The sequence below is a fragment of the Manis pentadactyla genome, chromosome 4 (genome assembly GCF_030020395.1).
Source record: "Manis pentadactyla isolate mManPen7 chromosome 4, mManPen7.hap1, whole genome shotgun sequence".
Classification (NCBI taxonomy): Eukaryota; Metazoa; Chordata; class Mammalia; order Pholidota; family Manidae; genus Manis; species Manis pentadactyla.
The window spans coordinates 134652054-134664962 of NC_080022.1; the positions used below are offsets into that span (position 1 = coordinate 134652054).

The following is a 12909-nucleotide window of genomic DNA, read 5'->3' on the forward strand; positions in this document are numbered from 1 at the left end:
GGCTCAGAAATTCCCAGACCATGAAGACAGCGAAAATGTATACCTCAGATCCATGTTAGGACAGGTCTGCAGCTCAGAATTTCCAGGGGAGGCTTTTCCTCCTCACCCATAACACAGCCGCAGCTTCTCTCGTCTAGTCTTGCACTGAGAGTACACCTTCAGGAGTCCTTGAAGGGGACCTCAGTTTCAGTCCCCTTGAAGGGGACCTCAGATGGGCCCAAGTCTTTATCTTCTGTTCCCCATGGCTGTGGAAGCCCATGCCCCTTAATTCTTCAGATTAGCAGATGTCCCTGGGATAGCCAAAACATCTGATCCATACAACTTTGACTTTGGAATTTGTTGACATTTGCATCATTGCCTGGAACATGATCAATTTTTAAATATCCTAGGACAGCTAAAAAGTGCACGGGTGTTTTCTTTCCACAGAATACAAAATATGATGTTTAATTATTAAATCAAACATCATATTACTCTAACCTACAATTTAAAGTTTTTGTCCACTTCATCTAGAAGAGAGGTTGTCTATATTCCTGCTATGGTTTTGATTTCGTCAATTCTATCTCAGTTTGTTTGAACCTGAATGTTCTAGTTTCTAATACTGTTGCTGTGACATATGACACCTTCTTATGCCCACTCTTTGCATAAGACATATTTTTTTCTTTCTCTTGAAGCTTCAGATCCTTCATTTCACAGAGGGTCCTGAAATATCACAAGCATATGTGTTGATGGAATCTTTTTCATGCATTATTTTGGGTCTTGAAGGACATTCTCAATCTGGAGACTTACATCCTTTGGTTTGGATATCTTTTTTAATAGAGTTTTTAAAAAGATTTCTTTCCTCTATTTCTCTGCTGTCTCTTTCTGGAATTAAAGAGAATCAGATGTCAGGTCTTCTCAAGGGATGCTCTAATTTTCTGATCTGTTCTCTCCCATTTTCCTCTTCCTTTTCTTCAAGTTTGGGGAGTTTTCTTCAAATTGATTTGACTGTTTAAACTTCAAGAGTCCTTTCTTATTTTCTGATTATTCACTTTTAATAGCATTCCATTCTTGATTCATTGATGCAGTATCTAATCTCTATGAAGATACTGTGGTTTATGTAAAATATTCTTCCTCTCCCTGCCTTGTGTCTGTTTCCTCTGAATTCCACTTTCTGTTTGTTTGTTTTAGTCTTGCTCCTTTTTTTTTTAAATGTTAGAGGCTGTCTCCAAATATCTGGTGATCCTTGGCTGGCATTTCAAATGTAAGAGGGGGGCACTAAAAAACGTAGTCAATGGTGGACTACTCAGTGGGTAGTCAGAAGGCTGTGTCCCTTCCATGAGGGGAACCCAAATGTCAGCATGCACAAGTCTCCTTGCTAGGATGGTCTTGTTTTTTTCTGAAAAGGGTCCTTCAGGCTCTTGCCTTGAGTAGCAAGGGGGCCTGGTGGTGTCTCGCCTCTGGATCTGGGCTGGGCAAGGGCATTAGGGTCTCGTGCAGTGAGTAGACTGTCACATGATCCACCCGTATGGAGCACAGCGCTTCACACTGTCCTCCTCCAATTGTGGTGTGCCCAAATCCAGTCTGTCTAATCCAGTTTCTATGGTCTCAGTGGCAGGGGGAGGGTTCACTGCTTGGCTGATGCAGGTGGTAGTGGGAACCAGAAGCCATCTAACTGTTCCTACTACCAGCTTTCAGTCAATTCCCTTTTGTCAGGCTCCATCTCATCCTCACCATCTGTGGAACTTGTGGCTACCAGTTCATAAGCCTTTCCAGTGTTTTGACCCTAACGGCTGGCCTTCCTCTCTCCATACTAAGATATTGTAGGCTTTCAGTGTCTTTTAGTGCCATTAAGTTGCACCTCCTTGTTTTGAAGCAAATAATAGGAGGAAAGGAATGAGAAAATACACACTTTACCATTTTGAAATCAGAAGAAAAAAACTTCATTCCTTTATTTTGTATTTATTTTTTTATGTTCCATTGTATGTGTGTGTGTTTGTGTGTATTTATTTATTTATTAAGGTATCATTGATATACAGTCTTGTGAAGGTTTCACATGAGCAGCACGGTGGTTACTATAATCCCCCCATTAGGAAGTCCCCCCACACACACCCCATTACAGTCACTGTCCATCAGCATAGTAAGATGCTATACAGTCACTACTTGTCTTCTCTGTGCTACACTGCCCTCCCTGTGCCTCCCCTACATTATGTGTGCTAATCATAATGCCCCTTATTCCCCTTATCCCTCCCCTTCCCCCACCCTCCCCAGTCCCTTTCCCTTTGGTAACTGTTAGTCCATTCTTGGGTTCTGTGAGTCTGCTGCTGTTTTGTTCCTTCAGTTTTTGCTTTGTTCTTATGCTCCACAGATGAGTGAAATCATTTGGTACTTGTTTTTCTCCACCTGGCTTATTTCACTGAGCATAATACCCTCTAGCTCCATCTATGTTGTTGCAAATGGTAGGATTTGTTTTCTTCTTATGGCGGAATAATATTCCATTGCGTATATGTACCACATCTTCTTTATCCATTCATCTACTGATGGACACTTAGGTTGCTTCCATGTCTTGGCTATTGTAAATAGTGCTGTAATAAACATAGGGGTGCGTATGTCTTTTTCAAACTGGGCTCCTGCATACTTAGGGTAAAGTCCTAGAAATGGAATTCCTGGGTCAAATGGTATTTCTATTTTTAGTTTTTTGAGGAACTTCCATACTGCTTTCCACAATGGTTGAACTAGTTTACATTCCCACCAGCAGTGTAGGAGGGTTCCCCTTTCTCTGCATCCTCGCCAGCATTTGTTATTGCTTGTCTTTTGGATGTTGGCCATCCTAAGTGGTGTGAGGTGATATCTCATTGTGGCTTTAATTTGCATTCCTCTGATGACTAGCAATGTGGAGCATCTTTTCATGTGTCTGTTGGCCATCTGAATTTCTTCTTTGGAGAACTGTCTGTTCAGCATCTCTGCCCATTTTTTAATTGGATTATTTGCTTTTCGTTTGTTGAGGTGGGTGAGCTCCTTATATATTTTGGATGTCAACCCCTTATCAGATCTGTCATTTATGAATATATTCTCCCATACTGTAGGATGCCTTTTTGTTCTATTCATGGTGCCCTTTGCTGTACAGAAGGTTTTCAGCTTGATATAGTCCCACTTGTTCATGTTTGCTTTTGTTTCCCTTGCCCGGGGAGATATGTTCATGAAGAAGTTGTTCATGTTTATGTCCAAGAGATTTTTGCCTATGTTGTTTTCTAAGAGTTTTATGGTTTCATGACTTACATTCATGGCTTTGATCCATTTCTAGTTTACTTTTGTGTATGGGGTTAGATAATGATCCAGTTTTATTCTCTTACATGTAGCTGTCCAGTTTTGCCAACACCAGCTGTTAAAGAGGCTGTCATTTCCCCATTGTATGTTCATGGCTCCTTTATCGTATATTAATTGACCATATATGTTTGGGTTATATCTGGACTCTCTGTCCTGTTCCACTGGTCTGTGGGTCTGTTCTTGTGCCAGTACCAAATTATCTTGATTAGTGTGGCTTTGTAGTAGAGCTTGAAGTTGGGAAGCGAGATCTCCCCTGCTTTATTCTTCCTTCTCAGGATTGTTTTGGCTATTTGGAGTCTTTTGTGGTTCCATACGTATTTTAGAACTATTTGTTCCAGTTCGTTGAAGAATGCTGTCAGTATTTTGATAGGGATTGCTTTGAATCTATAGATTGCTTTAGGCAGGATGGCCATTTTGACAATATTAATTCTTCCTACCCATGAACATGGGATGTATTTTCATTTATTGGTGTCTCTTTAATTTCTCTCAAGAGTGTCTTATAGTTTTCAGGGTATAGAGCTTTCACTTCCTTGGTTAGGTTTATTCCTAGGTATTTTATTCTTTTTGATGCAATTGTGAATGGAATTGTTTTCCTGATTTCTCTTTCTGCTAGTTCATAGTTAGTGTATAGGAAAGCCACAGATTTCTGTATATTAATTTTGTATCCTGCAACTTTGCTGAATTCAGATATTAGTTCTAGTAGTTTGGGAGTGGATTCTTTAGGTTTTTAATGTACAGTATCATGTCATCTGCAAACAGTGATGGTTTAACTTGTTCCTTGCCAATCTGGATGCCTTTTATTTCTTTGTGTTGTCTGATTGCCGTGGCTAGGACCTCCAGTACTCTGTTGAATAAAAGTGGGGAGAGTGGGCATCCTTGTCTTGTTCCCGATCTTAGAGGAAAAGCTTTCAACTTTTAACTGTTAAGTATGATATCAACTGTGGGTTTGTCATGTATGGTCTTTATTATGTTGAGGTACTTGACCTCTGTACCCATTTTGTTGAAAAGTTTTTTATCATGAATGGGTGTTGAATTTTGTTGAATGCTTTTTCAGCATCTATGGAGATGATCATGTGATTTTTGTCCTTCTTTTTATTGATATAGTGGATGATGTTGATGGATTTTCGAATGTTGTACCATCCTTGCATCCCTGGGATGAATCCCACTTGATCATGATGGATGATCCTCCTGATGTATTTTTGAATTCAGTGTGCTAATATTTTGTTGAGAATTTTTCATCTATGTTCATTAGGGATATTGGTCTGTAATTTTCTTTTTTGTGGTGCCTTTGCCTGGTTTGGGTATTACAGTGACTTCATCCCTTTATTTTTAAAACATTTTCTTTTATATGTGCCTCTTATAAATAGCATATAATTAGATTTGTTCTGACTCACTCTGAAAGTCTTTGTTTTGAAACAAAAGAGAGTTTAATCCATCCATGCTAACATTATGAGCTATTTGATCTTATTCTGACATCCTATGCTGTGCTTTCTGATTTTTGTAATGCTTTTTGCTGTTTTTTATGTTTTCTTTTGCTCAGGTTTTGTTTGCTTGTTTTTCTCTCTCTGATGATCTACAAGTTATATGTTCTATTTTTTTTCTATCAGTGGTTACCTTTAAATTAAAAATATTTATATTTGAAATTAATTTATATGTTAATATCCCCTATAAAGCTGGCTTGCAACACTGTCATAGACATTTTCCCCAGTTTGCTGTAACTTTGATCTATTTTTAATGTGTTTCACCACTGGAACTGATACTCTGTTTCTGGCATTTAAACTCCCTAAACTGAATTCTGAGCCACCACTTCTCATAATTCTTCTTCTACATATATGATTGTTACTTTTTTGGCCTCTTTCCCCTGATTCTTTCCTAAATCAGTTCCCTAAATAGCTACTGTTCTCAACTTCTGTCCATGGTTCACTTCTTTTCTCATTCCCTGGACTATTAAACCCACATACACGGCTCTGGTACAATTTGCTGAGAGCACCCAGACCTATATATCCTGCTCTGACAATTATCCCCCAAGTTTCTCATTCCTGTGTTCAACTAAGTTAGCATCAACTGGATGTCCCGCAATACCCCAAACTCAAGATACTCCAAACCAAAGTCACTACTTTCTAATAGTTAAATGCCCTTTAGAGCCAGACTATCTGGGTTCAGAATTTGGCTCTGCTATTTTCCAGCAGTGGGACTTTATGCAAGACTTTACTCATGCTCTCTGCACCTCAGTCTTGTTATATGGAAAATGTGGATAGTAACAGTACCTACCTCATCTGGTTGTTGTGGGGATTAAATGATTGTGACATGCAAAACTCTTAGAAGAATGCTTGGCCAAGTAAGAGCTATATAGTTGTTAGTGATTGTTTTTATGTCGCCCCTTCCTCCCCTACGTTCTTTCTCTCACTTAAGGTACCATTGTTAACCTCTGCCAGAAACCTGGGGGTCATCTCATGTGCCTCTTCCTCCTCACATCCCTGTGTCCTGCTCGTTTTCTCTCTCAAACACTTCTCAAGCCTCACCCTTCCTCTCCATCTTCCTTCTGGTCCAGCTAGGTCAACCAACCATGCCAATTTGCCCAGGATGGGGGGCTTTCCTGGATGTGGACTATTCAGTGTTAAAACCAGGACAGTTCCAGGCAAACTGGGACAAGTTGGTCATCCTCGGTCCAGACCTTCACCATCTCCTTTTCCTAGACACACACAGCAGCCCCCCAGCTGGTCTCTCTGGGGTCACCATGGTGTCACAGGGCTCCTTAGGTCACCTTCCAAATCCCTGCCCAAGTTATCTTCCTACAACAGAACTTGGACATGTCACTCTGTGCTTAAAACCTCTCTGGCATTTCCCATTCTCCATGGCAGAAGGGCAGGAACCCTCTTCAGCATTGCATAGCTTGGCTTCTCTTCCTCTCCATCTGTGTCTCCAGCCACCCTCTGCAGGCCATTTACACTGTGGTGTTTGGAAGTGTTTTTGCAGACACACCTCTGTGCTTTTGCTCATGCCCTTAGCTTGGCCTGAAACTCCATTCCACCCTTCCTCTTCCCCATCCTCTTTTCATAACTCCTAGTTCTCATTCCAGATGAAACTCAGGTGTTCTCTCCCCAGGAGACCCTTCTGATGCTGTGCCCCCTCCCTCCACGCCCCCCACTCACCCCTGTCCCTGCTGCCCTGTGAACTAGGTGCCCCCACTGTGCACTCCCACAGAGCCCTGAGGACACTGTCATGGAAGCATTTGCAGCACCATAAATGACAGGATCATTGTATGTCGATGGACTGTGAGCTCCCTGGACTTCAGCCCCCACTTGTCTTAGCCCTTCCTGTCCTCCCCAGCCCACAGCAGTGGCTCACAGATGTTTGCTGAGTCATTTAGTCCATTTTCCACCTCCCTAGGATCTAATCCTAAAGGGAAGCTCACTTTTCCTGAGGCAGCCTGTCCCCTGTAGGAGAGCTCTGCCTGGCTGAGAGATCTGTACTGAGCTGAAATCTGCCTTCTTATAGGACAGCTCTGGAGTTAGCTTGAAGCTCCAAGATGGACCCATTCTCCTCTACGTAGTTCCTCTTTCTAAGTCAGTTCCTCACAAGGGTTTCTGGTTGCTAATGACCTCTTTAAACAACCTGGTTGTGGGTTTTTAGAAAATCTAAACTTATTGTCCCAGCAGGTTCCCACATAGCCCTGCACTGACCTGCTGGAGGAAGTTCCAGGAGCTGTGCTTTCCTCCTTGAACCCGGGCAGGTCCGCATTGCGTGTTCTGTCCAAATGGACCAGATGGTAAACACTGAGAGGCAGGGGAAGTTCATGGTGAGCTAGAATGAAGGTATTCATGGCTCAGAAAACAGGGTAAGGGTGTTGTGGCTGGCTTGGTGAGTTGAAGGGGCAGCAGTGATCTGACCTAGACTGGAATGGAAGTTTGATACAGAAAAGTAGTGGGAAATAAGGCAGAAATGGTAGGACTGGTGCTTTAGGGTGTGGAAGGCAAGAAGCCACCAACAGTGAATAGGAGGCAACTAACAGCATTTTGCTCATCCCCACTGGAACTGAAGCTTGGACCCTTTGCAAATTTCATTATCTGGCCCTTTCGACTGACCTCCAGGGCTGCATTTATAGACTGAAATCCAAGATTCCTGTGGTCCTCCCCAGCCCAAACCAGGCAGGTGGGGAGTGTCTAGGGACACAGACCACAAAGGAGAAATGAAGACATCTGCCTGCACGAGGGCAGGTGGGTGGAGGCTCCGAGCCTGACTGGTTATCTGGAGGGCAGGGTCACGGAGGCCCAGTCAATCCCTCCAGACCTCAGTCTTTTCTTCTATGGCCAACCTCACCAGCTGGGGTCATTTTCCCTCACCAGCTGGGGTCATTTCAGGCAGGGACCCATAAACTACCATAACCTGAGTGTGCGTGGCTTTCCTCCATTTCCCATCTCACACAAGACTTTAGCCTCCCTGTGGTCTCTCCAGGGATTTCTGGAAGGTTGCAGATGACATCCTGGGCTCACGATCATCCAGCTGGCTGTCTTGCCTGTGTCCACTAGGGTCCACTGCCTGCCCCTGGCCATACTGCCTGCCGTAGCTGGGAGCTCCAGGGCCCTAAGGCTGCCTCTGGTTCTGCTGCATAGCAGGGATGAAGGCCCCTCTCCCCACCTCTCTGTTACCCTCTGTCTTAGCAAGGCTTTGGTGATAAACAGCCCATATATTCAGACTCACATGAGTCCACAGAATGATAGCAGCAGGGGCCTTGGTCTAGGAGACAGAGTCAGGAATGAAAGAATCCACAACGGCTCCCCTTCCCCTCTGACAACTGAGGCCATAATCATGCTTGACTCCTTGGAAAATTATAATTCAGAATAACAACAAGAATAATAATAAACAGTCAACACTAATAAGGAGTGTTCCATTTCCAGGCACTTAACATATACTGTCTCTTTTAACCTTCACTACAGTCCTATAAGGTAGTTGCTATTATTATCATGTTTTCTTCTAAATAGGTGAGAAACAAAAGCACAAAAAGATTAAGAAATATGTCAAGGTCACACAGTTAATAAGTGGCAGAGCCAGGATTAGAAGCCAGGCAATCTGGCTGTAGAGTCTGTGTTTTGACCCTCTTCCGGAAGGATTCGTGCACACTCTGCCCATAGACTTCAGGCTGGCCTGCCTCCACTCCAACAAAAGTTTGGCAGAAGTGCCTGGATATGCTGGACCCCCCGGGTTAGGCTGTTGATTGTTTCTCTACTCTGTGATGCCGAGAAGGTGGATTAGCTCAGGGGTCCTCAGCCCTGCCTACGGTAGGGGGCTTATTAAAAATGCCCATGTCTGGGCTCAACTCCAGACCACTTAAATCAGAATCTCTAATTTTATGTTTGAGAAAGGTGATTCTTAGGAGCAGCCAGGGTTGAGAACGCTTGATGAGGTACTCTGAAGGCTCTAGAAACTTGAGTGCTCTGCTGTGGTGAATTGCCCAAAGCTGCTGCCTGCATGCCTCAAAGCCCCCCTGGAACCCAGGATGCTCCCAGTTCTCTGCCCAGTGGGAGAGGGCCTCTCAGGTCAGAAGTTAGAGGGCTGCCTGGAGGCTGCTTTCCTTTGGTCCTGGGACTTTCTAGAAAAGCCACACAGAGCTTTGGGGGATGAAAGGTAGGCATGCTTTGCCCCTCCTGGAGGATGGATTCCTTCCACCTGTATCTGGCCCCAGAAGATTCCATAATGCAAACAGATACAAGCCTGGTCTGCATCATGAAAATAGGCAGCCATATTCTAGACCCTCTGTCTCTGTGCCAGGGAAACTGTTTTGTATGTAATGTAACACTGAGAGCTGGGGTCAGGACTTACAATACCCCTGAAATACCCCCAAATTCCACATATAACATACATTGCTTGTCATATGGAAGGTGCTCAGGTAGCTTGATAACCTGGCAAGCAGGAGACACAGCTCTCCAGGTTATGTTTGAAATTTCAGACAACAAACTGGGAAAAGAACTGCAGAAATGAGAGACTCAAGGGTAGAGGCAGCCTAGAAGCAGTTTCTGCAGAGCCGTCACTGCTCTGAGCCACTTGCAGGAAGGAGGCTGGGGACCACATGTGCCAGACTGAAGAACCACACCAGAGTCCAGGGAAGGAGGCGTTGGCAGGGCCATCTGTCATGAAGGTGACACTCATACAAGCTGTCTCTTTGTCACAGGCAGTGACAAACACCTTCCGGACGGCCAACATCCAGATCCAGAGCCAAGACCAGAGGCTGCTGACGCTGTTGCTGGACAAGGACAATCGGCGTGTGTTCAGGGACGTGGTCAGGTGAGGCCTGCCTTTGCCATGCCTTCAGGCCCCACGGGACAAACGTGAGCCACAGCCAGTCCCTACCTAACCTGGGATACCTTGTCAGAGGCAGATCCTCCTCTCCCTGCCCAGCCCAGGAGCTCTTCCTTGTCCTGACTTCCTCTTCCCTCTGAGAGGCCACCTCCTTATACCCTATAACAGAGGGGCTATCTTCAAGTTGCCCGGGCAAACTGGACCCCTGGGATCGGTCTCTGAGCTCATCTCTCTTCACCCCCAGATTTGAAGTTGCTCCCTGCCCAGAGCCACGTGCTGGGGCCCAGAAGTCCAAGGTGCTGGGGCTCAGTTCACACCAGCAGCAGGAGATGGAAAGGACCGAAGTCAAGGCCAAGCCCCTTCGAATGCCCATCAACACGTTCTCGGGCATCATCCAGTGAGCCCAAGGGGGCGGCGTCAGCATAGAGCCATACAGTGGCAGGCCCGGGAGGAAGGCTGCGCTACGCCACCAGCCCCCAAACACCCAACCACAAGCCCAACAAGGCCTGGCCGCCTGGGGCAGCTTCTGGCTGTGCCTGGGAGCCCGTGGTACCCAACGCACAGGCAGCCTGGCCATGGGGGTGGTGACGGAGCAGGGCCTGCACATGGGCGGCAGATGGCCTGGGCAAAGCTGCGCAGGGCCCAGCTCCTTGCATGAAGGTCCACTTCTTCATTTCTTTTTCAATTTCCACCTCTTCCGCTCAAGCCCCATCACCCAGCCCTTAAAACCAAAGTGTGAACTGCTGTTCTGGCCAGGGACCCCTTGGGCTGGGGGGATGGGAAGCAGGCAAAAGTGGCTGCACCCCCTCCTGTCTGTCCCTTTCCCTCTCGGGCCACTGCCTCCTTACCCGCAGGCATCTCTGTGGGTTGAGGGGAGAATGTCAGATTCAATAAATGCACACTAAAGTGTTTCTGCTTCATCTAATACCCAGCAATACAATCAGTGGTTGTATTTTAATAGAGACCAGGGTCAGTGCTTAATCTAAGCACCTAAGGAATCCTCCTGGGCTAGGTAAGAGTTTTGTGAAGTATTTACTAGTGTGTTCTATCTACCTGCCCACCCCCTCCTCATTCACACTGACCTAGGAACTCCTGACCAGAACTATCCCAGAACAGACCTGGGAATGCAAGGCAGTCTAGGAGCCAGGGATGAAAGAAACCAAAGTTCTTGGCTTTTGAGTTCAAACACTTACATCCAGATGTCAAATAGGGAAGATCAGTGACACAGAACCGGTTCCTTCACTCCCAGGACAGCATGTGGGGTGGGAGGGAAAGCAACAGATAGACACAAAGGCCTGGACTTGAGTCCACCTATCACCTGGGCAGGGTCCCAGGGAATAGTGGGGGTCAGGTGGGGGGTGGAAGAATCCTTTTCAGGTTTGAGGACCCAAGAGTAGAGAGGCAGGCACTTCACTTGGCCCCAGGAGTGGGGTAAGTCCCCTAGCACATTTTCAATGCCCAGGGGAAGGTGTAAGAGGGGCTAGTAGGCAGGCAGACCCAAGCGCAGCCTTCCAGAGAGCCCCATACCCACCAGAGGTACAGGAAGCAGGTAAGGTTTACATGGGTAGTTAAAATAGCTAAAATGAAACAAGCCCAAGCCCTCTCACAGTAAGAGAAAGGCAAAGCTTTGAGTGGCAGTGGGAACTGCTGATACCCCAATGGACACCTGCATGACAGAGCCCCTGCCCCTAGTGGAGATCAGCGCTAGCCAGGTGAAAACAGGTGTGGATGGATGTGCAGTCTTCCACTGAAGCCACACCCCTGCAGAACCCAGGGAGGAGAGGGACTAGAACAGCCCTCAGTGTGAGTGAGGTGGTTTTAAACCGGAAATGACGAATATCACTGAATATGAGTTTACCTTGAGGTGGCTAAGTATTCTTATTTTGCCATTGTGGTGATGTAAGTGGATTCATATCAGTTTGGGCATTCACAAGTACTAGGTTCTTTAAGTAAACCTTTGCAGAATTTACCAGTTTATTCAAGTCAGGTGAGGACTCTGAGCCTCCTGGCTTAAGATGTAGACCAAATTTTCGTATGCATTCAGACATATGTTGGCAAGTCGCACCCACCCCCAACCCCCACCCCAGCCAAACAGGTGCTCTGAGCAAAACTTGAATGAAAAGTTCACTGAATCAGTGGCCGGACACTAGACCATTCTGGAGTAAAGCCTGCAATACCATTCCATGTGTTTCGACTGGAATCTCTAGATTCTTACGCCCTGTTCACCAAAGGAGAAAATGCCCCTGAAAAAACAATAACCAATCTGTGTGACTTGCAGAGCACCAACTTCACCAATGAAAGTTTGCTACTATCTATCAGACTAACAAAACCACTTCAGTTGATCTAAGATTCTTGCTATGTTTGTATTCACTACCTCTGGGGCGTGGTTTTTTGATTAAATAGCCAGCCACCTCTGAAGTGTGTACTCCCAAACTGGACGACTGAGCACCCTTAGGTGTGGATTAAAACCATCCAATACATACATACAGTAATGGGGGCTGAGATGGTTTCTGGGAAAGGGTGCTGGAGTGCCCTTCCAAGACAGCCCTCAGCTGTCAGTCTTCTCTGGGGATCGTCTCCACTGAAATAAGTTGTGTAACCCAATAATACCTCTTCCAGGGGTGGCTCAAATCCAGTGAAACCTCTCTAGACTCTGGGGACAAAAATAGCTGCCTTCCTGGAGCTCTGATTCTGATGGATACAGACAGTAATCAAGACAAACACGCGAACTAGAAACCACTAGTGTGTTGGATGGCGATGCGTTTCAGTGAAAAATCAGGGAAGGGAGTCTATGAGTCTGGGTGTGGATAAAGTGAGAGTTCCTGTGGCCAGGATTCTCACCTGGCCCTGGTTGACTAGCTCACTGCACACCTGTGGACAATACATGGCTGTTGACTCTATAAAAAGAGCTCCGCCCAGTGCTCTGGGCGCAACACGGTGGCAGGGCTGCAAGGTTGCAGGAGAGCAGGACAGAGGCTGGAGTGGTGGCAGCGCCGAGGACAGAGGCCCAGAGGACGGCTGTGCAGGATGACTGTGCAGAGAAGCCCGGAGGACAGCTGTGCGGACAGAGGGGCCTGGAGGCTGAGACTGGCTTGCTGCATGCAGACTGACGCTCTGAGTGAACGGGATTTTAGTGACTGACCTGCCACTTGGAAATAAAGTTGGATATAACCCTTTCACCCCAAGAACGTTTTGCTGTCATTTTCTTTGGTCACACTGAATCCATAGCGAACTTGCCAGGGGCTGAAACCCATTGGCAAGACACTGGGGAGGCGGTGGAAAGTTGTCAGTGAGGGTGGACAGGGACAA

The 12909-nt window shown here is 46.0% G+C and overlaps 1 protein-coding gene across 2 annotated transcripts in view; it reads left to right on the top strand.

Moving 5' to 3' along the window:
* PIK3R6 (phosphoinositide-3-kinase regulatory subunit 6) overlaps positions 1-10519 on the top strand; it is a 55193-nt gene extending 44674 nt beyond the window's left edge. For both annotated transcript variants that reach the window (XM_036896131.2, XM_036896133.2), the window contains 2 exons: positions 9473-9585; positions 9845-10519. In XM_036896131.2, the coding sequence (XP_036752026.1) occupies positions 9473-9585; positions 9845-10001 (270 nt within the window). In that variant the 3' untranslated portion in view covers positions 10002-10519. The remainder of the gene's footprint in view (positions 1-9472; positions 9586-9844) is intronic.
* The last annotated feature ends 2390 nt before the right edge of the window (positions 10520-12909 follow it).